The sequence below is a fragment of the Typopeltis vanoorti genome, chromosome 24 (assembly GCF_054136105.1).
Source record: "Typopeltis vanoorti isolate ZY-2024b chromosome 24, IOZ_Tvanoo_1.0, whole genome shotgun sequence".
NCBI classification, from domain to species: domain Eukaryota; kingdom Metazoa; phylum Arthropoda; class Arachnida; order Uropygi; family Thelyphonidae; genus Typopeltis; species Typopeltis vanoorti.
The window spans coordinates 4,143,330-4,169,088 of NC_143572.1; the positions used below are offsets into that span (position 1 = coordinate 4,143,330).

The following is a 25,759-nucleotide window of genomic DNA, read 5'->3' on the forward strand; positions in this document are numbered from 1 at the left end:
GCTAAGCACCTCCAGTTCATGTACCTCAATCCTCATATCAGTCTCTGTCATAACAGTAACTGCAAAAGTGTTCACTTTGGAAAGTGATCACTAAGTAGTTCAACTATTTCTTCTGCTTTTGTTACTTTCCTACCATTAGCACTGAGTAAAGTAATCATAATGAAAACTCTTTTAGATTTACGTTAGCTAATTTTCTCTCATAATCTGATTTAGCTTTCTTTACCATACTGGTTACTCTTCTTGCCTGCACTTTTGTAATACTCATAAGCATGCTGATCATGTTTTTGTTTATATTCTGTGAGTGCTTCACACAAGAGAGAAATGATATTTTTACTTATCTGGCTAAGCCTTATACACTCAGGCAGATTTATCAAACTCAGACAAATTGTATGGTGATTTTAAATTTTTACAAAACATTAATTTATTCAAAGACATCTGATTATAAATTTGTTTATAATATGTACATACCACGTAGATATTAAACCTTGTACACACATTTTATTTATTCATTTATCTTCTTATAACTTTGTACATATATTTCATATTATTCACTAATTTATCTCCTTATAGCTCTATATTTATCTATCTATCAGCAGTACCCTTTATACTGCTTTCAACCTGTGTCCTGGTACAGTATGACCTTGCTGTCCTTTCACCATAAAACCACAAATCAATCCTTGAATCAACCTTCCAGATTGTATACCCAAACTCTTCATTCATCCATTTTACACCTATCTCATTGAACCTACTGGCCTTTGCAATACATTCAGACATTGCACCTGCCAGGTAGTTTCTTAGTAGGGCTCAAACAGCACTGATCTTCTTCCCATCCAATTCTCATTCCATAATATAACTGCAAGCCATCTCCTGAGTTTGTTATAATCACCAGCCTTATAGTTGCATGTGTATATCACTTTCTCATAAGAGTACTCATACAGCTGGCTCCCACCCAAGTGATCACTTCATGATAACTTCACAAACTGGAGGAAATTTTTGACACCTCATTTATAATACTTTATCTTCTGATGAGATGATCAAATCCAAGATCCTTGAACTATGTGTGCCCATCTCTTTCATACTTTTTTTTTGCCTGCTTTAGCCTTACCTAGTAGGCTAAACAAACACAGAAGGAGGCAATGGCAAACCACTTCTGTATATATTTTGCCAAGAAAATGTTATAACAGAGGCTTAAGTTATTGTGATGTAGTGCTGGAAGATGGGACACCCATGGTGGAAAGCACTGAAATGGCTACTGGAGAACAGTGCCAGATTACCAACTAGGCAGAGTAGGCGCTGACCTTTGGGCCCCATGCTGTTTAGGGCCCTGCGACAACAGATCAAAATAATATTGATTTGATCTTGAAAGAAAATTATAATCAAGCTTTGTTACATTGTTTTCAAAGATAGAAAACTTTTGATTCTGAGTTATAATGAAGTTCGATTAACTTCACTGTCTAATTTCTACTGTAAGGGTGAAAACATAGTGTAGCTTCGCCCAAAGCAAGGCACAAAGCATCGACTATTCGATCATATGCTCAACCATCATATTAAGCATCAACTGCATGCATAATGGAGCATCAACTGACGACTATCAACAGTCTTGTTTTGCCCCCAAATGTATGTTTAACTCAAGATTCTCCTTTATTTTCGTATGTATTATATTCAATTGTAAGTTATATACTTGGCTGGCAATATTATGACATTGAGTTGCTTAAGTGACTAGTAGTATTTAAATTAGTTGCAATTATATTCCAATATTTACCCAAAACATATATATTTATTACGATGGCTTTTATGGCGTTTGTCCCATATCGGAGAATAGCGCAAGACTTCTTGAATCTATCTTGTTCAGACACTTTTACTCATTTTTGGCTGAGACTTAAGAATTCTTTCACTTTCTTGACGCAGAATGTTGGCACCCGAAAAGAAGAGGTACCAAAGCGGTGCAGAAAAATGAAAAAAAAACAGCAAGAGAAAGTGAAGAAGCTTGATGAACAAATAATTGCAAAGACACATAGTCTTTTTCAACTTGGCTTCACTCGTAAGTCAACAGAGGATCAACCTGAGGCCTCTTCAAGTATGTCTGCCAGCGAAGTGATGGTGGTAGATCTTCTCCCCAAACAGATTGCTGAGGATGAGGGTATGGTTCAGTTACTAGGTGCAGCTGAAACTGAGCTGGAAGTTCAGTTACATCATCAAAACAGAGATAACCTAGGACCAGAATTTCAAAATGACATTGGGTTATGGCAAAACATTACCGATGAAGTGCAGGACTTTCGGTGTAGTAGAGATCCTGTGGAATGTCAGCACTTTGGTGGTGATTTTTCAGCTTCAAGCAGGTGAACAAATCAAAAGAGAATGGATCATGTACTCTCCATCCACAGGAAATGTACTGTTTCCTGTGTGTCCTATTTAGTGAAACACAAAGGCCAAACCCAATTTTCAGATGGATTTTCTGATTGGAAGAATGGCTTGCAGCGAATGAAAATGTGCCAGGACAGTGCAATGCATCGAGCATGTGTACAGACACTGATTAAACAAAACGTAATTCCTTACTTTTTGTTTAATAATATTGTGTAATATTGTTTAATAATATTTAATAATTATAATAACATCATATATGTTAAACATATATGATGTTCAATAACATCATATATGTTTATTTGTTTAATAACATTAATAATTGTTAATGTTTGTTTTGCGTAATAAAACTGGTTTATTAAAATTGTTGGTTGGTAAAATTAAAAGCATATTAGGAGATAATTTGCATTCTGGAAGTTCAACTTCTGATAGAGTGTTAATCTCAAAAGAGGGGGGGGTGAGATTTCAACTGCCTAGGGGCCTCCACAGGGTTTAATCCAACACTGCTAGAGAAGAGTAGAGAGGAACTTCCAATGAAGTTAACAAGAATGAAGAAGCTGGATCAAAGCCTTCTGGAAGTTCAACTTCTGATAGAGTTAATCTCAAAAGAAGATGCCTCTGCTTTACTGAGTTACATAAAATAGAAATGAGAAGAACTTCAGTTAAGATGTTAGGAATCAGTGACCTGAGATTGACAGGAATGGGTCACTTTGATACTGATGATTTCAAGATGTATTACTCAGGACATGAAACCTTCAAAGAAATGGAGTAGTATTCATAGTTAGAAGAGAATACAGAAGATACATTTTGAATTACAACCCAGAGTCTGATAGAATAACTCTAATCATAATAAAGGCATACCTAGTGAATGTTACTCATACAGATGTACAGTGATACCTTGGCTAACGAAGATAATTCGTTCCAGAATCACATTCGTTAGCCGAAACGTGATTTCCCGTAGGTTTCTAATTCGTTCTGGATGCTGCCTACTATTTAAAGATAAGTTTTATAAAATAGTAAAAAGCACACTATAAAAGGGCAAAAACTCACCAAAGGCTGAGATGAACAGCTACCCAATTAGATGGAGAATGGAATTCTCCAATGTATTACTCTGGACATGAAACCTTCAAAGAAATTGAGTAGTATTCATAGTTAAAAGAGAATACAGAAGATACATTTTGAATTACAACCCAGAGTCTGATAGAATAACTCTAATCAGAATAAAGGCATACCTAGTGCATGTTACTCATACAGATGTACAGTAATACCTCAGCTAACGAAGATAATTCGTTAGCTGAAATGTGATTTCCCGTAGATTTCTATAGAAAATCGTTTAATTCGTTCTGGATGCTGCCTACTATTTAAAGATAAGTTTTATAAAATAGTAAAAAGCACACTATAAAAGGGCAAAAACTCACCAAAGGCTGAGATGAACAGCTACCCAATTAGATGAAGGAGAATGGAAAGTAGAATGAAAAACTGACAATCTTTACTCTATTATATATACTTTATTAAACTGAAAATATGTACACAACGTTTTTACTATTCTTCCAAATTTTCAAAGTTTATCCAAGGTAAGTCTCCTCTTCTTCAGTAGCTGGCCTCTGTCTCTTTGCCAAAGGAGAAGTCAAAAATCTGTCCAAAGTTTGATTGAACTTCTCTTTTTTTCAGAATGTTTTTAAAGTGATTCAGACACTTGTCTTCAACCAAGGCACAAAGTCTGTTCATTTCAGCTTTGTTGAGATGCCACTTTGTAGCCAAAGACAGTAGTGCAGCATTTTTTAATGTCACCTGTTGGCATTCTTCCCTTTTTATTGCTGTCCTCCTCCTCCTCTGATGAGCACTCTTTATCTTCCTTGTCTCTTTCCTGATTCAGTTGCTTTTTCAACTCTTCAAGATCTTCTGTTGTCAGATCTTTTGATTGTTCTTCAACTAATTCTTCTACATCTTCTTCATTTACCTCCAAATGTAAAGCTTTGCCCAAGGAGACTATCTTATCTACAATGTCAGCATTTTCAGCAGCAAGTTCCCCAGCAGCATCTTCAGCATCTTGAACACTGGAAACAGCACTTCTTATCTTGCAGCAGTCTGGCCATAACTTTTCCCAGGCAGCATTAAGTGTCCTAACTGATGTGGTGTGCTCATTTCTTTGTCACACTTATACAGATGGAAAAATAAGCTCCTGGAATGGCCCTATCGTTTATGTTAGCGCCCGCATCCACTAAAACATTCATTAGCCAAGTCCGAAAAACAGTGAACAAAATCTTCATTAGCCGAAAAATTCGTTAGCAGGGTCACTGTATACACCCACTACAGATTCAAGTGCAGAGGTAGAAGAATTTTACAGCAGCTTGCAACAAGTAGTATATAATACTGATAAAACAGATTTTCTTTTGATATTAGGTGATTGGAATGCAAAAGTGGGTGGAAAAGAAGAACAGAACATCGCTGGAAAATTTGATTTAGGACTGAGGAATGAAGTAGGAACAAGGTTGTTGGAGTTTTGTGTCGAGAAAAGTTGCTTTATTGTAAACACTTGCTTCCAACAACATAAAATAATATTGTACACATGGATTTCAATCCTATAAATGAAGCATTTAAAGTTGGAAAGAAATTAAAAAGTTTGGAGAAGACAGAAAGAAAGATTGCAAATTTTTGTCAGAAGAATTAGACAACTGAGTGCAAATTTCCAAAGACAGGCTAAGAAAGATAAGCAAAAAACATCTAAACAAAAGATGCAAGGAAATTGAAGAAAGCAATATTATTGGTAGAACAGAAGATCTGTTTAGAAAAATAAATGATATTACAGAGAAGTTTATCCCTAGATTAGGAGTTGTAAAAAGTAATTTGGGAAAATATCTGATGGAAGAAGAAGCAGTGAAAAAAAGATGTACCGAGTATATAGAGGATTTTTACAAGAAAGATAATAATATTGAAGGAGAGAATGTGTTGAGGAACTCATGATAATGAAAAGTGAAGTGATATCAGCAATGGAACAGCTGCCAAAAGGAAAAGCTTCTGAAGTTGATGCTGCTTCAGTGGAATTATTGAGAGCAGCTGGAGATGAAGTAGTGACTAAATTGACTGAAACTTATCAACAGGTTTGGAAGAAAATATACTGGCCTAGATATTGGAAAACGTCAGTATTCATCTTGTCCCAATCCCAAAAAAATCAAATGCCGTAGATTGTCATACAGCTTGGTGCTTGGTTATCAGACAACTCTTGATAGGAGAGCTGTACGACAACCAGGAAGCTTCAGTAAAAACAGTCTTTGAAGAAACAAACAGTGTTCGAGTGGAAAAAGGGATGCAGCAAAGTTGTATACTGTCACCCTGCCTTTTTAATATTTATAGTGAATATGTTATGAGAATGGCTGATTTAGACAAAGATCCAGCTGGAATTAAGATTGGTGGCAGAAAAATTGAATAATTTAAGATATGTAGATGATACAACCCTCATAACAGAAACTAAGGAAGATCTGGAGCACTTGATTCTGTTGGTTTAGACCATAGGTTGCCAAACTTTTTCGGGCCACCGCCCACTTTGCAAGACATAAATTTTGTAATGTCCCCCATTATAACAGTTTAAATAAAACCATATTTCAAATACTCAATACTGTACTGTCGACATTTTTTCTTATATTCAGACATAATGAAGTAATAAAATTTGCAAAAATATTCACAAAATAAAAGATTTAATTTACACTTTGTATAACTCCACTTATCTATCACACTTTCGACTGATGATTGTTGGCAAAACACATGAAAAATAATGAAACTTATTCCTAAACCACTGGTATTTATAGATTTGAAATCTAGCCCGAATCGACTTGCATGCATTGACTTGTTTGCGATACCATTGTACTCGTGCTTTGAACAAGTCACTGCAAGCACCCATATTCCTGTCAAAACATGCTGAATTGAGTAAATTACCTACGTAATAGTTGACCGACATACTACTAGTTAAGACTCGTCTGCTGCGGGGATAGACTAAAGCCTGTATGGCACGATCAATTTTTACAATAGCAAAAAATGAAATACATTTTTTAAGTATATAAAAAATTAAGTTAAAATATCCTGTATGACATGTTAAATTTTTTATTTTGCACGCAAGCGCATTTTGTTCGTCCAACCACGACATTGTCCGAATAATTATAAACAATAATTAATAAATAAAATAATTACACAAGATATAAACAACAAACCTACAAAACATAACCACAGAAAACAGTATAATAAGTTTCGAATAATATTTGCTCTGTTTTTTTCCCTCTGGTTAGCAATATAAGTTAGTACTAACTAGGCTAACTAAAATTTACGATTTTATTTCTTTCTTGCCATTCTTATTTTTACTCGTAATATTAAATTATATAAAATTGGGTTTATTTTTGTACAAATCAATTAGAAAAGTGGTTTTATATATTTTATATATATTTTGAAATGAAATATAACGAATATATTTGCTACTGTAAACATAACCTATTATACACACATATATACACGTTCTATTTTCTCATTGACATAGAAAATTGACATCTATTTCTATCTGACATGGTAAATTTTCAAATGATTAAATAATTGAAATAGAAATTGATAAAAAAAAAATCGATCGTGTAAGACGGGCATAAGATGAATTAAAATTCAATATTTAAATTTTAAATGATTATCTAATCACAAAAATAATTAATTTTTAAATATATATTATTAATTTCTTCTATAAAGAGTCACTGACCCCTAGACCGCCTGAACACTCCCAATGCTTCTGATCCCACTATAGTCCCCTAGAAGGCTTCAGCACCCACTGGGGGCAGTACCGCCCACTTTAGGAACCTATGGTTTAGATGGAAACAAAGCCAATGACAATTTAAATGAATTTATAATAGAGGGAGCTAAAATAGAAATTGTTGAAAGTTATGATTTACTGGTGTCCATAATCAGAAATGATGGTAAATGCGAAGATGAAATTAAAAGAATAATAGTTCATGGGAAACAAAACGATGTTAAACCTGACAAAAATTATGAAACATAGAGGTGTGAGTAAGGCCATGTAAGTTAAAATTGTCAAAGCAATGGTATTTCCAGTAGCAATGTATGGATGTGAAAACTGAATTATTAAGAAGAAAGACACAAAGCAAATTGGTTCATTTGAATTATGGGTGTGGAGGAGACTATTAAGAATCTCATGAATTGCAAGAATGACCAATGAGAAGGTTTTACAGAATATAACAGGGTGGTGCATGATTGGAATGGATTGCTATTGGATGTTGTGAGTGCAAGCAGTGTGAATGAATTCAAAAATAAGTATGTTAGCTTCAAAAATAAGTGTGTGTAGTATGTGGCCTCCCTCGATGAGTCCATGACTCCCTGGAGGTCTCTCTTAATAATAATAATAATAATAAAGACAGAATGCTCCTTGGAGGCAATGATCACTAAACAGAAGTTGATGTACTTTGGATATGTTATGTGAGCTGATGAATAATTGTAAAAGGCGGTTATGTTGGAGAAGATTGAAGGAAGGAGAAGAAGAGGAAGTCCACAAAAGAGTCGGATGGTCAACATAAAAGAACTTACCAACTTGCACTTACAATTACTAAAAGAAAGGACAAGAGGCCGAGTGGGATGGACAGCTTTGTTCACAGGATCACCAAGAGTCAAAAACAACTGGATGGCACATAATAACAACAGCAACAAAATGATTACCCTTTTCATCCCTTTTGTCAACCTCATTTCAGCAATCCCAACAATCTGTGGTCAGGCTGGCGCTCTTAATGCCATAGATTCATTCCCTTTATTTCCAATACTCCTAGCATTTGTATAGAGAAGGATCAGTGCATTATCATTATCCCCCCCCCCACACACACACTCCATTTGACTCTTCAATATACCATAAATTCTTCCATCTTCCAGGTGAATTTTGCTACAAGAGGCTGTTGCTGCCACCACCACCACCATCTACCTTGACAATTCTAGCCCTAATACTTGATTTTGAAAGTTTTCCCCCACTTGGTTATATACTATACATTAAAGATACCAAGAAATTATATACTTGGTTTAATTCTTTATCCGAGTGTAAGCAAACAAAGTTTGCACCCGAAGTATTTTCAATACTGGGGCAACTCGTATATAGAAGCTGATGACTTCACATCACATAACAAAGCACATATCCTTATAGGTATGTATAATGCTATGCATTATGGGTAAGGTCACTATGCAGACCAGTTTTAACCTTTATTGAGGTGTGGGAACCAGACCCAGAGGTGATACTAAGGTTGAAGTAATGCCAAAGTCATAATTTCTTATATGAGTTGCCAAAGGGTGTCACACCTTATTATTAAAATACTCTGCATTAGAGATAGATGCTGGAAATTTTTCCACTTGGTTATGCTATAAAAAGATACCAAGAAATTATATACTTTGTTTAATCCTTTATCCAAGTGTCAGCAAACAAAGTTTGCACCTGAAGTATTTTCAGGACTTGGGCAACTCATATATAGAAGCTGATGACTTCACATCCCTTGCTTTAGTATCCCATAATGCAAAGCACATATCCTTACAGACCCTTCCCATAATGCATAGCATTTTACATACCCGTATAATACAGATAATGCTAAAATTTTGCAGGATGGTTTGGATAGTCTAGTATTCTGGGAAAAGGAGAATGGATGTCAGTTTAATGTAGCAAAGTGTAATGTTATGCATTTTGGAGTGAAAAGATTACCAGCTGTATACCATATTGATGGAGCTGTTCTCCAGGAAAATTTAGTTTAATCCTTTATCCAAGTGTCAGCAAACAAAGTTTGCGCCTGAAAGTATCTTCAGGACTGGGGTAAGGTAGTGCAACACCAGGACTACTCCTTGCAAAGGTGGAGCAAGATACTAATGCTCCTGGCTCCCACTGAAGAGACCTCAATAAAGGTCGAAACTAGTCTGTGCCCTTCCCTTAATGCATAACATTAGACATATCCACAAGGAGATGTGTTTTGCATTAGGGGAGATACTGTGATAGGAGTGTTAGTAGCTTGCTCCACCTTTGCAAGGAGTCGTCCTGGTGTTGCACTACCTTACCCCAGTCCTGAAGATACTTTCAGGTGCAAACTTTGTTTGCTCACACTTGGATAAAGGATTAAACTAAATTTATTATATTCTAACCAAGTGAAAAATAAACTTTCAACATCTGTTCTCCAGGAAATTGATGAATCCAGAGTTTTAGGAATGCTAGTGGATAGGATGTTAAAGGTTAAAGTTTGGGGCAACTCATATATAGAAGTTGATGGCCTCACATCCCCTGCCTTAGTATCCCATAATGCATACCTGTAAGGATATGAGCTTTGCATTATGGGATACTAAGGCAAGTACTGTGAAGTCATCAGCTTTTATATATACGAGTTCCCCAGTCCTGAAAGTACTTCAGGCACAAACTTTGTTTGCTTACACTTGGATAAAGGTTAAACCAAGTATATAATTTCTTGGTATCACTTTTTCCAGATGCCTGCATCCTTCCATATTCAAATTCTGCTCATCTCTTGCACACAATTATTTTCTTCTCAACACTGTGTTATCATAATTTGGTAATAACTCCCTATTTCTCTCTTACATTTTTCTGCTGCTCAACCTTTAACTTCAGTTCTCTTACTACTTGATTCACACTGCCTCTGAAGTCATCCATATCTACCATCATCTCATCACATGTCCACCTCACTTTGCTCTAGTCATTTCTTCAAGCAAGCACTCCTCTAGCATTTTGTTTTGTGCTCCACAAATCAAATCATACCATAACTCTCATTGAACCATTAATTCCTTGCTCACCTGGATTCCTCTCTTTCTAAACTCTCTCTCCTCGTTCTTTCATTCATCTGCATTTTTCTCATCTTCCAATCCCTTGCTTCTGCACCAATGACTTCTTCTCGTCACCTCTCTTTTCCTGGTTCTCCCATTCTCTCTTTTCAGTTTCATTGACAACCTGTTTTTTTGTTTGTTTTTTGGGAGGAGTAGGTCATGTCTCAGTAACTTGCTCATGCTTTATAATAAAATGACAGCTGATTTGGAGGATAAAGCTAATAGGTTTACAGTGATACTGCTGGACTTGCAAAAGCTTTGGCAGGATACCACATGGAATTCTAATCAATAAACTGCAGCACATGGGGGATGGATATAGGGTTGGTGAGATGTATAAGAGGATGGTTGATGGAGAGATATTGGCAAGTAGTTCATTCAGGTAGAGTCCAGTAGAAGCCCCTTGATTAGTGTTGTGCCACAGGGCTCTGTTCCTGGGACAGTGCTGTTTAATTTATACATTAATGATGTAGGAAAGGATCTGAGTGGAACTGTTCAGTTGTTTGCTGATGATGCAAAGTTGGGTAGAGCAATAGTTAATACAGATGATATTAAAATTTTCCAGGATGATTTGGATGGACTGGCAGTCTGAGCAAATGAGAATGGTTATTATCTGTTTAATGTGGCAAAGTTTAAGGTTATGCATTTTGGGGTGAAAAGATTACCACCTGTATACCATATTAATGGAACTGTACTTCTGGAAATTGACGAATCAGAGATTTGGGAGTGCTAGTATATAGGGTGTTAAAGGTTAGAGAGCACATAGAAAAAGTGGCTAAAGCACCTCATCAGATTACTTGGATACTGAAGAATACCCTGACAAGCAGAGACAAGCAGGTTATTATATCTCTTTATAGAGCCTTTGTAAGACCTCGTCTTGACTACTCTGCACAGATCTGGTCGCCTGGGTTTCTTGGCGATGAGGAAGAGGTGGAGAGAATTTAGAGGCAAGTGACCAAGATGGTAGCAAGTCTATGGAATGAACCTTATGAGAACAGGTCGAACACTTGTGGGTTACAGAAACTGGTTGACAGGCATTAAAAGGATGATATGATTGAGACATTCAAATTACTGAAGGATTTTTACAAAAGAAATTTTTCAGAACAGGTCTGGTGATGGAAGAACTAGAAACTATCCTTGGAAACTGAGCAAAGTGTTAGAACAATGTTTTTTTGCTTGGAGAGTGGTGAATGAGTGGAATAGGTTGTCAAAGTTTATTGTGGGTGCCATGACTGTGAATAAGTTCAAAGCAAAGTCTGATAGATGCTGTGCAAATGTTGGACAGTGCATTGGCATGATGTTTAGGGCTCCCTCGATGAACCTGAGGACTGCATGGAGTAGCCCATAATAATAATAATAACTCTGTCACACCTACTTTGGTTTGTCTCATGTCACTTAGCATTCCAAGTCTTCCGATGTGTCCCTTCATACTTTTCAATTCGTTTCTTGTACCTTTTACTTCTTTTCTAAGTAACCTCTATCCCACTCTCCAAACATTCTACCCTTGCTTGACATTCACCTGCTCAATCAAGACAACCCTCCAAATCTACTACACCTCTCAATGTTATATCCATCTCATGCTTGCCTTTCTCACTCTTGATCATGCTACTCATATCTCTGTGCTAGCACTCGCTCACTCATTTCTGACCAACCACTGCTGAAACCAGAAATATTTGTATTGATATATATATATATATATATATATATATATATATATATATATATATATATATATATATATATACACTACTTTCTCCATATACTACTTTTTGGTATATCTCAATCAGCCACCCTTTTATGCATATCACCAGTTTCCTATCCATCCTGATTTGTTGCAGTTTGCATAACAAAGTTCCATGTGGTATCCTGTCAAATGCCTTTGCAAAATCCAGATTTGCTACAATCACTTTGTAGCCATTCCCTTTATCCAACTCGTCACTCTATTATTATTATTATTATTATTATTATTATTATTATTGTTCCGGGAATCTCCAAGGAGTCGACAGACTCATCAAGGGAGGCCCTAACATGTCAAGAACAACTATTCAACATTCACACACCTTGCCTTGAACTCATTCACGGTTGTAGCACCCACAACAGACTCTGGAAGCTTATTCCACTCATTTACCACTCTCCAAGTAAAGAACCTAGCTCTAACACCCTTGTCAACCACGCTCTTGCACAGCTTCCATGCATGGCCCCTAGTCCTCCCACCACCAGTCATATTTTCAAAAATATCTTCTGGATCAATCTTATAAAAACCCTTCAGTAATTTGAATGTCTCAATCATATCACCCCTCCTTCGCCTATCATCCAATTTCTGCAACCCACAAATCTTCAACCTATTCTCATAAGGTTCATTCCACAGACCTGCTATCATCTTGGTCACTCGTCTCTGGACCCTCTCCACTTCCTCCCCATCACGAAGAAACCCAGGTGCCCATAGCTGGGCACAGAAGTCCAGATGGGGTCTTATCAAGGCTCGATACAGAGTAACAACAACAACTTGTTCGTCTCTGCATGTTAAAGTATTTTTCAGAAGCCAAGTGATTTGGTGAGCTGTTTTAGTTACTTTTGCAATGTGCCCCCTAAACTTCAACTCCCTATCCACCAACACTCCCAAATCCCTGGCCTCATCAATCTCCTGGAGTATGGTTCCACCAATGCGATATACTGCTGCTATTCTTTTCACCCCAAAGTGCATAACCTTACACTTTGCCACATTTAATTGACATTCATTTTTCCTAGCCCAGTCCTCCAAACTATCCAAATCATCCTGTAAAATTTTGACATCCTGTGCACTCACAATTGCTCTACCCAACTTTGCATCATCAGCAAACAAGTGAATACTTCCTCTCAGATCCTTTCCAATATCATTGATGAACAAATTGAAAAGCAGTGGTCCAAGAACAGAGCCCTGTGGCACTCCACTAGTCACAAGACGTCTTTTAGACTCCACTCCTGAATAAACCACTCTTTGATATCTCTCCTTCACCCACCCTCCTATCCATCTCACCAACCCTATATCTATACCCATCTGCTCCAGTTTACTGATTAGGGTTCCATGTGGTATCCTATCAAAGGCCTTGGCAAGGTCCACTAGTATCACTGTAAACCCATTACCCCTATCCAGTTCAGCCGTCACTGTGTTATAAAACGTGAGCAAGTTACTGAGGCATGATCTACCCTTCACAAAACCATGTTGTCCCCCATACAATATCCCATTTTCATCTATCCAATCCTGTATTCTTTTCTTGACTAATTTCTCTAAGACCTTGACAATGATTCCTGATATGCTAATCGGTCGGTAATTTACAACAGCAGTCTTGGAACCACCTTTATGCAGTGGAACTATTTTCCCCTCTTTCCACCCACTCGGGACTAACCCAGACCCGAGACTCAAATTAAACAAAATGGTCAAGGGTACTGACAATTCTTTAGCTGCTTCTCGTACAACACGAGCTGGTATACCATCCAATCCCACAGATGTATTTACATTGAGGTTATGCAATAGACTACTCACCTCCACTTCATTAACCACAATTCCCGTATAATCTACTGGTTTATTCGTTTCTGCAATGTCACCACCTGGATGATATACTTTCGCAAAGTGCTCACTCAGTAACTCAACTATCTCAACTGATTCAGTTACCTCCCTACCATCGGCATTCTTTAAAATCAATCTGCCATGTACATTTTTCCTTTTACTTGCTACATATCTAAAAAACTGTTTAGGATTCTCTTTAGCCTGCATGGCCAATGTTCTTTCGTAATCCTTTTTTGCTTTTCTTACCACACTCGTCACCCTTCTGGCCTGCGCTTTATACCGTTCATGTGCCTGCCGGTCACCCTTCTCCTTAAATTCCCTCCATAGTTGTTTCTTTTTTTGCAGCTCAAACTTAATGGTGTTATTCATCCATTTAACCCCTACTTGATTTATTATTCGGACTCTAGGTATACAGTCAGCCATTGCTTCATGCAAGCACTTCTTAACTACCTCCCATGCACTATCAACTTCTAGTCCTTGCAGTTGTACATGCCATGGCACTGAACCAATCAAACTCCTAAGCTTGTTATACTTTCCAGCCCGATAATTCCACATGTACCCTGTCTTAATTGAAAATTCTACACCTTTAGCCAGCTCCCAAGTTAAGACCCTATGATCACTCTCACCGATTGGTGACAATGTGGTCATATTTGTTACAGCCAAATCCTCAGCTGTAATTACTAGGTCAAGCACTCTCTGACCCCTAGTATTTTCCATTACATGCTGTCGCAGATAGTTATCCCTTAATAACCGCATAAAATCCAGTTCCTTCCTCCCGTGTGTCCTCTCCTCACTCCAATCAATGCGACCATAGTTGAAATCTCCCATAATAATCACCCTCCTTCCACCCATTTCTTCTATTTGCTTGTGCATACTGTCACCACCATCTTTTCCATCACCTGGTCTATAGCAGCACCCAATTGTATATTTAGTTCTGCTAGCCACAATCTCACACCAAATGGCCTCAAATGTGCTCTTTTCTCTATCCTGCAATTCAACTTCTATTCTCCTTGGCTGGAGCTCATCAGCTATCATCAACAATACTCCTCCCCCCATTTTATTCTCTCTGTCATTCCTGAACACACTATACCCATCACATTCAATCGCACTAGTTATATCATCTACAGTCAGCCATGTTTCACTAATACCTATAACCTCTGGTCTGGAAGTGCCAACCATGGCCAAAAACTCTTCCTTCTTGTTCCTAATACTCCTAGTATTAGTGTACATGAATTTAAGACCCCCATTAGCCCCAACCCTACCTTGATGCCTTATATTAACTATCCCACTCAGATTTGTTGTCCTTATTTGCTCTGGCATATTATATTCATTCTTACATTCAACTGCCTCCATAAGAACTGTATATCTACTCCCCCCCCCCCTCCCCTTAACAAATCTAGTTTCCCTGAATTTGCACATCCACTACATTCAGCAACACTTTCTCAAGTCTTCTTACACCGTAACCATTCAAATGCAAGCCATCCATCTTATATAGATCCTTTCGCTCATCAAAATCACTCCACACATCCACAAATTCCACACCACTCGTCATACATAACCCACGCATAAAGTCATTCGCAATTATGGCCCTCCTTTTAAACATTTCACTGTCATACCGTGGCAAAAGACTAATCATTCTAACTCTCTCACTCTTTTCTTTTGCTACCTCAAACAATTCATTCAGGTCTTCTATCATTTCCATTTTATCTCCTTTCAAATCATTCGTACCTGCCACAACAATCATTTCTTTCACCCTTTCCTTTTGCTCTCTAATAGACTCAGTTACGTCCATTATGGTCGCACCAGGTTGGTACGATTTTGTCAAATCCTCTACTAACACACCTCGTACTAACGAGTCTCCATACAGCACTCTATCCTTCATTTTGTCCATGTTCACATTCATACGTCTATTTTTACTGTCATACCTTTTATTATTGGTTGGTTCATTCAGTCTACTTTTGTTCATGCACTCTAGCTACTGTTTTGCTCTTTCTATCGCACTATTCAACAACGCGATCTCACTCAATGCATCTATCTCATCTTTTTTATTCTCTGAGAAACCATTTATACTATCATTCACACTTTCTACATTCACACTCTCACAATTTTCATGTACAACCTTGCCGTTTCTTGTCATATCCCTATTTCCTTCATTCTGAAGGTTGACAAAAATAAAAAAAGTTAGTAGATTACTATGGAATACCAACCCTTCACAAAGCCATGCTACCCCTCATAGGGGTAGCATGGCTTTGTGAAGTTATCCACCCATTCTTGAATTCTCTTTTTGACTAACTTTTCCAGTACTTTTACCACCACTTCTGAGATACTAATTGATCAATAATTTGGTATCACAGACTTAGATCCTCCTTTATGTAAAGGAATTATTTTGCCCTCCTTCCACTCTATTGGACTTTGCTACTGGGAATTAAATTAAATAGCCTAGTCAAATGCATTGCCAGTTCCCTTGCACATTCTTGTAAAACATGAACTGGTATCCCATCCAATCCCATAGCTGTATTTGCATTCAGATTCTGCAATATACTATCTCCAATTCTTCAACTACTGTTCTCACACATCAATTTCTGCATAACAATATCTTCAAATTGAAGCAGGCTTCCAGAGGAAACTTAAATCTGGAGCCACTTTCATTGACCTAACATCTGCTTACGACACTGTTTGGATCAGGGGCCTCCTCCTAAAACTAGGAAATATTATGAAGTGTAAAAAAACTCTACAACTTTTTGAATCTATTCTCTCCAACAGAAAGATCCGGGTTCATATTGGTGGAAAAAAGCGCAGGCCCAGATTCCTTCACAACAGTCTTCCTCAGGGCTCTGTGTTATCCCCTATACTTTTTAACATCTATGTGTATGATCTACCTCATACCAGATCAAGCAAGTATATGTACGCTGATGACCTAGCGATCCTACATCAATCCTCCTCCTTTACTAACCTAGAATCAACCTTGAATACAGACCTGAACACCCTGGAACTTCAAGCAGTGGTACTTGAAGCCAAATCCAACGAAAACAGTGTCCTCAGTATTTCACCTGTACAATGCAGAGGCGAATCGACAACTCAACCTTTCCTTCTGAGGAAAAATAGTAGAACATGAGCCTCACCCAAAATACCTTGGAGTGAGCCTGGACAGAAGCCTAACCTATAAAAGGCACATCATCAACCTCTCCAATAAAATTAAAACCAGAAATAACATCATTTCAAGGCTTGCTGGAACAACCTGGGGTTGTGGTGCAGAAGTCCTAATGTTGTCTGCACTAGCCCTCACATTCTCTGCAGCAGAATATTGTGCCCCTGTCTGGGAAAGAAGTACACACACTAACATTATAGGCACCCAGCTGAACTCTACCATTCGCACAATTAGTGGGACAGTGAGAAGCACCCCTCTCTCCTGGCTGCCTGTTCTATCCAACATTGCTCCACCACACATATGGATAAGACAAGCCTCGATTAACTAGCAATGAGCAACCCACTCCTACCCCTACACCAGACTCTCAAAAACCCACCCAGTCTTCGCCTCAAATCTAGAAAGCCTCTCTGGTCCATGGACGAACTCTTTTCAGCTGCACTGCCATCAATATCTGACATATGGAGAGAATACTGGTCCAACAATCTCCCAACAAATGGCTTCCTGGTAGAAGATCCCTGTGCTCTGCAGCCTGGTTTTGATCTTCCTAGGAAGATTTAGTCATCCATAAACAGGATCAGAACTAGTCAGGGTAGATGTGGCTATCTTCTACATAAATGGGGGCTGTCAGATCACCCTTATTGTGATTGTTCTCCCGTGGCTCAGACGATTACTCATATTGTGTACGACTGCCCAAGGCGCCAACTTCACAGTGGTGGCTTAGAAGGCATCCACAAGGTGACGGATGGGGCCTTGAATTGGCTTTCCAGCCTGGACCTTGACCTGTAGTTGATATGATGGTGGTGGTTATGGAGGAAACAGAAGATCATGGTCCATCTCACCATGAAGACGTTATTCTCGTAGTTATTCTCATAGTCCTCGTCATAGTATCAGCAGAACTTCTCATGTTAGAAGATGATGATGCAGTGTGAAATGGGCCTCCTCTAATGGATCAAGTTTTCTCACATAAGACACAACTGCTCTCTACTTAAACCTCAGATACAGCTACTTTTATGTTGTGAGTTGTGAGAACATGCAGCCTTGTCATACTTGGTGCAGCAGGACGATAATTGTCCCTGGCTTAATTATGACAAGTTACTTTTGCTTTATATTTTTTTTTAAAAAGGAAAGACTTAGAAAGCAGGTTGTGCCTTTTATGTAATGAACTTTTATATGTTAAGATTTTCATCATTTGTTTCTGGAAATAGTGATTGTACATTTCACTTACCAGTTTTCATGTAGGCATAAGCATAAATAAATAAACTGTCATCAGTTCTGTTGCATTCTGTAGAGCTTGTGCCGCTTCCAGGAACAGTCTCTGATAGAAGCTGGAGAAGTTCTATAGAACCTGGTTAACTGCAACAGAACTCATGGTGTGATCTTCCCTGGATTTTGATGCACCACCCTACCTCTGAGTATTAATAAGAATGCTGCCCTTCATGCACATGACTATCCTTGTTCTTGAGGTCATTTCATTCCCTGTCTTCACTGTATGTGTATTGTTCAAGTACCACTGATGGAGCTAGTGAAATGTCAACTTGTAAATAATTAATTTTAATCAGTAAATTCTTTATTTATATTCCTGCTTCTTTCTGCATAGTATTTTTGTTCAAAATTTTGAACGTGAATTGCAACAGCTATGGAAATTGATCGTGGAAATAAACATCAATATTTTACCCATTCATTCTTAGTATATCATGAGGAAACAGGTATATCATAAATTAAATTTCTAGGAGCATTAAAAATTGTATACTTTATTTTACATTCTGTTTATAAATTTTGATTTTTTCCCTCCTCCAGTTAAACTGCCACCAAGTAACTACGACATCGTACAACTGTTGCGTTCACTACAACCCTTGCTTCAGAAAGCTGTTCAGAAGAAAACCCAAATGTTATGGGAAGCAACTTACACGGTTTCAGGTCCACTTACTTGGCGACAGTTTCACAAGTTAGCAGGAAGAGGTATGCACTGTCATAAATATTTCTTACTTTTATACTTTTTGGAAGTTTAAAAAAAGTATTTCAAGATAATTCAGAGAAAAATCATGGTGAAATCAATTGAAAATAAATTATTTGATAGTAATATGAATTGCAAACGTAGTTTTATTTATTCTTTTTAACAGAGAAAAACTGAAAATGTGCAGTTGAAATTATCCTTTATTATATGTGTTTATTAAAGAAATGCTTTTTGCACTTGAAAAACATCATCATCATCACCTTTAATTAATGAAAATTTCATGGTGACATTAAAGTGAGGAGCAACATTTGAGAAATTGAAAATACTAATCACAGAGAAAACTGAGAACATAACTAAGGAAATTAAATGAGAATTGTGATAATTCTATCCAAAAAGTTATCACAATTCTCATTTAATTTCCTTAGTTATGTTCTCAGTTTTCTCTGTGATTAGTATATTCAATTGCTCAAACATTGAATATCAACATGAAATTTTCATTAATTAAAGATGATGATGAAGCAACTTACACGGTTTCAGGTCCACTTACTTGACAATAGTTTCACAAGTTAGCAGGAAGAGGTATGCACTGTCATAAATAATATTTCTGACTTTTATACTTTTTGGAAGTTTAAAAAAGGTATTTCAAGATAATTCAGAAAAAAATCATGGTGAAATCAACTGAAAATAAATTATTTGATAGTAATATGAATTGCAAACATAAACACAACTTCAAATATTGGCATACATATCCTTGTTCATTATTTTATATATATGAGGGCTTGTAATGAAATTACAGAATTCATTACAGAAATGCAATGAGATTTTTTTTTTTTTTATTGCGACAGTTGTCTGTATTGTCGAACCAACAATGACATAGTATGTTTGAGTGATTCCTGCTCTTTCCATCAGTATGCTTCTCTTTGGTAGAGTAAACACCTGTTGAGTCATTGTGCTTTTAGTAAGTTTATTTTGCTTCTCTTTGGAGAAGCAAAATATTGAACAACACTGTGCAATTAAATGTTGTGTTAAACTGAATTACGAATGTTTCATAAAATTAAGCGGACATATAGTAATGATTCTTTATCATGTGCTCAAGTGTTTAAACAGTGCAAGATGTATTTGGAAGAGGAGATAAAAGCATGAGCAAATCCATAAACGAAAATCATGATTGTTATCTTTTTTTTTGTATGGCATAATCTGCTGACAATTTGCACATCCTGGAATGATTGTCAATCAAATTTACTACAAAGGAATCCTCGAACAATTGCAAAGGTGCATCCAGAGATTGCAAATGATTGGATCTTGCATCATGACAATGCATTTTCTGGCATTGGAATAGCTGCTATACTCACCTGACTTGTCTCTGTGTGCCTTTTTTTCTTTTACCCAGGCTCAAGACCAGGATGGGAGGGGCGGTCACAGGTCTTTGGATGTTAATGAGCTAACAGAAGAGGACTTCGAATTCTGTTATACATGGAAGGAAAATTGGAATCAGAGTGTTTCATGCAGAGAAGTTACTACTTTGAAGGTGACCGTGATGTATCCAGATGATTAATTGAATATGTATTTTTATATGAATTTTATTTCATTGGTTTTCTGCTAGACCTTTTATGATGCCCAGACAAGATCTTTGAATCAATAAATTACAAAGAACTGTTTTATAAAATTAATAACATTGATTAAAAAAAAACGAAAATTCAGTGACTATAAACAAAAAATATGACTGCAGTTTAATGCCAATGGTTATTAAGAAAGCTAAATGTGAGCCAATATTTTATTTATATTGAGAATAACAGGTGTTTTTTAAAAATGGACAAACTGACTTGAGAGTTTGTATTTATAACTTATAGCACATCAGTGCCATGTATGGACTGCAGGTCAGTATTGAGAAAGAAGAACTCTGTTGACATTTTTTCTGAAAGTTGGAGATTATAGTTGTTGGGAAACACTACGAGGTAGGCTGTTCCATAGTAGAGAGATAAGTGTTTAGCATATCTGCTCTCCAGCCAACAGGTTGCAGGTTCAAATCCTACTGTGGGCATGGATGTTTGTAATTGCCTTTAGGTAGGAGATGAATTTCATTGTGTGTTATGAAACCACTGCCATGCTTATTGGGGACCTGAAGTGGTTTGAAATCATTCCATATTTGATCTCAAGAGCGGGGTTTCCGAACTTGTAAAAAATAACTTAAAAAATACAAAAGACATAAAATTGATAAAAAAATTTTTTAAAAAATTGTTCTCAACCCATCCACAATACAAAAGTAGTATAGGTTTGCACATAACCTTTCATGGGTGGAAACCACATAAAAAAAAAATAATAAAACAGAATAAATGAGGAGGAGAAGTAGGTTTGATATGTTTGCAGATAAAAATGGATGGTGAGCAGCTGCTACTCTTGTTTTAACAGATCCAACAGAAAGTGAAGGAATGATGATTACCATTTCACTGAAACAGCAACCATGGAATGTATCTGAGAGGCACAGAGTTCAAACAGTGCATTTGTGAGATAGAAGTTGAAGTGAGTCTGTGAAGGAGAGATCTTCTCTCAATCAAATTGCTCTGCCCTGGACAATCAAAAATTTTTAAGGGAGGTTTCAGGTGCATCATCATCATCCCACGAAGCTTCATGGATAGCTTCATGTGAGCAGTATTCTAAAAGATGGACAGCTTTGGAATTTGTATAGATTTAGTAGTTGGAGGGGGGGGGGTAGAATAGCATCTTGAGCAGAAAAGAATGCCTAGTTTTTTAATCCATACTGGTGGTTGCTTATTAGCTGGTGGGGGCTCTAGCTAGTGTAGAATTTGACTGTTGATGATTTATTTCATTATTTTGGAGTGACTTGAGGTGGTGATGATGATTGGTCATATGATTCCTTTGGAACCAGAAGACTTTTTAGTGTCCAAATTGTTTACTATTTTTCTCATATAATTTTTGCTGAAAAGCCACAAGAAGCATATGCTGCTTACTTTCTGGTAGGTAAAAGGTGATTTGCTTGGTTATCTATGTAGAAATTAAAGGTAAAAGAGATCTCAGGAGGTTAGCTTTATCTTTAGATGCAGGTCTGGATGAGAGGAGATAGAAACATGGATGAACAAAAGTTGCTTCTGATGGTCTTTGCAAATGATTGGAAGGAATGGATTCCATTTGAATAGCAAATGAATTTTCTGCTATTGGCCTTTATGAAGTCAGATTTCGATTTGTTGATGATTGTTTTACATTTATCATGTCAGCATGGGTTCAGTATGAAGCTGGAGTTCTTGTTGCAAGCCACTTGAAGTAAGCTGAGTTTTCTTTCAACTGTTTTCATGCATTTTCTGTTGAATCAGGACTCTTGGATTAGAATTTTGGATAGAATGTAAGAGATTGCCCTAAAAGACAACAGTGAACAAAAATGAATGAAGAGGAGAGAAAATTTTTTCTCTGAGTTGAAAGCTAAACTGTGAGGATCAATTACTATCTACCACATGTATTTTAAGTATGGCACCAGTGCGAAGGAAAATGGCGGCCAGTAATGATGGTTCGCCATCCTTATCAAAGAACGGTAGTATAAAAGAAATGAGTCAGTGTACTAGCTGTGAAATGTACGCTTTGCGGAGTGCGGTCGGAGTGTGGTTAGATGATAATAAAGGATTGAATGTGTGTAGAAAATGTAGGGAGAATGAGGAATTGAAGTGTATTTCGGATCGTGAGTGTGATATTTTTGTCAACCTTCAGAATGAAGGAAATAGGGATATGACAAGAAACGGCAAGGTTGTACATGAAAATTGTGAGAGTGTGAATGTAGAAAGTGTGAATGATAGTATAAATGGTTTCTCAGAGAATAAAAAAGATGAGATAGATGCATTGAGTGAGATCACGTTGTTGAATAGTGCGATAGAAAGAGCAAAACAGCAGCTAGAGTGCATGAACAAAAGTAGACTGAATGAACCAACCAATAATAAAAGGTATGACAGTAAAAATAGACGTATGAATGTGAACATGAACAAAATGAAGGATAGAGTGCTGTATGGAGACTCGTTAGTACGAGGTGTGTTAGTAGAGGATTTGACAAAATCGTACCAACCTGGTGCGACCATAAAGGACGTAACTGAGTCTATTAGAGAGCAAAAGGAAAGGGTGAAAGAAATGATTGTTGCGGCAGGTACGAATGATTTGAAAGGAGATAAAATGGAAATGATAGAAGACCTGAATGAATTGTTTGAGGTAGCAAAAGAAAAGAGTGAGAGAGTTAGAATGATTAGTCTTTTGCCACGGTATGACAGTGAAATGTTTAAAAGGAGGGCCATAATTGCGAATGACTTTATGCGTGGGTTATGTATGACGAGTGGTGTGGAATTTGTGGATGTGTGGAGTGAGTTTGATGGGCGAAAGGATCTATATAAGATGGATGGCTTACATTTGAATGGTTACAGTGTAAGAAGACTTGAGAAAGTGCTGCTGAATGTAGTGGATGTGCAAATTCAGGGAAACTAGATTTGTTAAGGGGGGGGGGGGGGAGTAGATATGCAGTCCTTATGGAGGCAGTTGAATGTAAGAATGAATATAATATGCCAGAGCAAATAAGGACAACAAATCTGAGTGGGATAGTTAATATAAGGCATCAAGGTAGGGTTGGGGCTAATGGGGGTCTTAAATTCATGTACACTAATACTAGGAGTATTAGGAACAAGAAGGAAGAGTTTTTGGCCATGGTTGGCACTTCCAGACCACAGGTTATAGGTATTAGTGAAACATGGCTGACTGTAGATGATATAACTAGTGCGATTGAATGTGATGGGTATAGTGTGTTCAGGAATGACAGAGAGAATAAAATGGGGGGAGGAGTATTGTTGATAATAGCTGATGAGCTCCAGCCAAGGAGAATAGAAGTTGAATTGCAGGATAGAGAAAAGAGCACATTTGAGGCCATTTGGTGTGAGATTGTGGCTAGCAGAACTAAATATACAATTGGGTGCTGCTATAGACCAGGTGATGGAAAAGATGGTGGTGACAGTATGCACAAGCAAATAGAAGAAATGGGTGGAAGGAGGGTGATTATTATGGGAGATTTCAACTATGGTCGCATTGATTGGAGTGAGGAGAGGACCCACAGGAGGAAGGAACTGGATTTTATGCGGTTATTAAGGGATAACTATCTGCGACAGCATGTAATGGAAAATACTAGGGGTCAGAGAGTGCTTGACCTAGTAATTACATCTGAGGATTTGGCTGTAACAAATATGACCACATTGCCACCAATCGGTGAGAGTGATCATAGGGTCTTAACTTGGGAGGTGGCTAAAGGTGTAGAATTTTCAATTAAGACAGGATACATGTGGAATTATCGGGCTGGAAAGTATGACATGCTTAGGAGTTTGATTGGTTCAGTGCCATGGCATGTACAACTGCAAGGACTAGAAGTTGATAGTGCATGGGAGGTAGTTAAGAAGTGCTTGCATGAAGCAATGGCTAACTGTATACCTAGAGTCCGAATAATAAATCAAGTAGGGGTTAAATGGATGAATAACACCATTAAGCTTGAACTGCAAAAAAAGAAACAACTATGGAGGGAATTTAAGGAGAAGGGTGACCGGCAGGCACATGAACGGTATAAAGCGCAGGCCAGAAGGGTGACGAGTGTGGTAAGAAAAGCAAAAAAGGATTACGAAAGAACATTGGCCATGCAGGCTAAAGAGAATCCTGAACAGTTTTTTAGATATGTAGCAAGTAAAAGGAAAAATGTACATGGCAGATTGATTTTAAAGAATGTCGATGGTAGGGAGGTAACTGAATCAGTTGAGATAGTTGAGTTACTGAGTGAGCACTTTGCAAGAGTATATCATCCAGGTGGTGACATTGCAGAAACGAATAAACCAGTAGATTATACGGGAATTGTGGTGAAAGAAGTGGAGGTGAGTAGTCTATTGCATAACCTCAATGTCAATACATCTGTGGGATTGGATGGTATACCAGCTCGTGTTGTACGAGAAGCAGCTAAAGAATTGTCAGTACCCTTGACCATTTTGTTTAATTTGAGTCTCGGGTCTGGGTTAGTCCCGAGCGGGTGGAAAGAGGGGGAAATAGTTCCTCTGCATAAAGGTGGTTCCAAGACTGCTGTTGTAAATTACCGACCGATTAGCATATCAGGAATCATTTTCAAGGTTTTAGAGAAATTAGTCAAGAAAAGAATACAGGATTGGATAGATGAAAATGGGATATTGTATGGGGGACAACATGGTTTTGTGAAGGGTAGATCATGCCTCAGTAACTTGCTCACGTTTTATAACACAGTGACGGCTGAACTGGATAGGGGTAATGGGTTTACAGTGATACTAGTGGACCTTGCCAAGGCCTTTGATAGGATACCACATGGAGCCCTAATCAGTAAACTGGAGCAAATGGGTATAGATATAGGGTTGGTGAGATGGATAGGAGGGTGGTTGAAGGAGAGATATCAAAGAGTGGTTTATTCAGGAGTGGAGTCTAAAAGACGTCTTGTGACTAGTGGAGTGCCACAGGGCTCTGTTCTTGGACAACTGCTTTTCAATTTGTTCATCAATGATATTGGAAAGGATCTGAGAGGAAGTATTCACTTGTTTGCTGATGATGCAAAGTTGGGTAGAGCAATTGTGAGTGCACAGGATGTCAAAATTTTACAGGATGATTTGGATAGTTTGGAGGACTGGGCTAGGAAAAATGGATGTCAATTTAATGTGGCAAAGTGTAAGGTTATGCACTTTGGGGTGAAAAGAATAGCAGCAGTATATCGCATTGGTGGAACCATACTCCAGGAGATTGATGAGGCCAGGGATTTGGGAGTGTTGGTGGATAGGGAGTTGAAGTTTAGGGGGCACATTGCAAAAGTAACTAAAACAGCTCACCAAATCACTTGGCTTCTGAAAAATACTTTAACATGCAGAGACGAACAAGTTGT

At 37.6% G+C, this 25,759-nt stretch overlaps 1 protein-coding gene across 1 annotated transcript in view; it reads left to right on the forward strand.

Annotated features, from left to right (window-relative positions):
- LOC150092894 (mediator of RNA polymerase II transcription subunit 13-like) overlaps window positions 1-25,759 on the forward strand; it is a 557,023-nt gene that overhangs the window by 375,171 nt on the left and 156,093 nt on the right. The window contains exon 16 of the mRNA XM_090414065.1: window positions 18,687-18,848. Coding sequence (XP_090270191.1) covers window positions 18,687-18,848 — 162 coding nt within the window. The remainder of the gene's footprint in view (window positions 1-18,686; window positions 18,849-25,759) is intronic.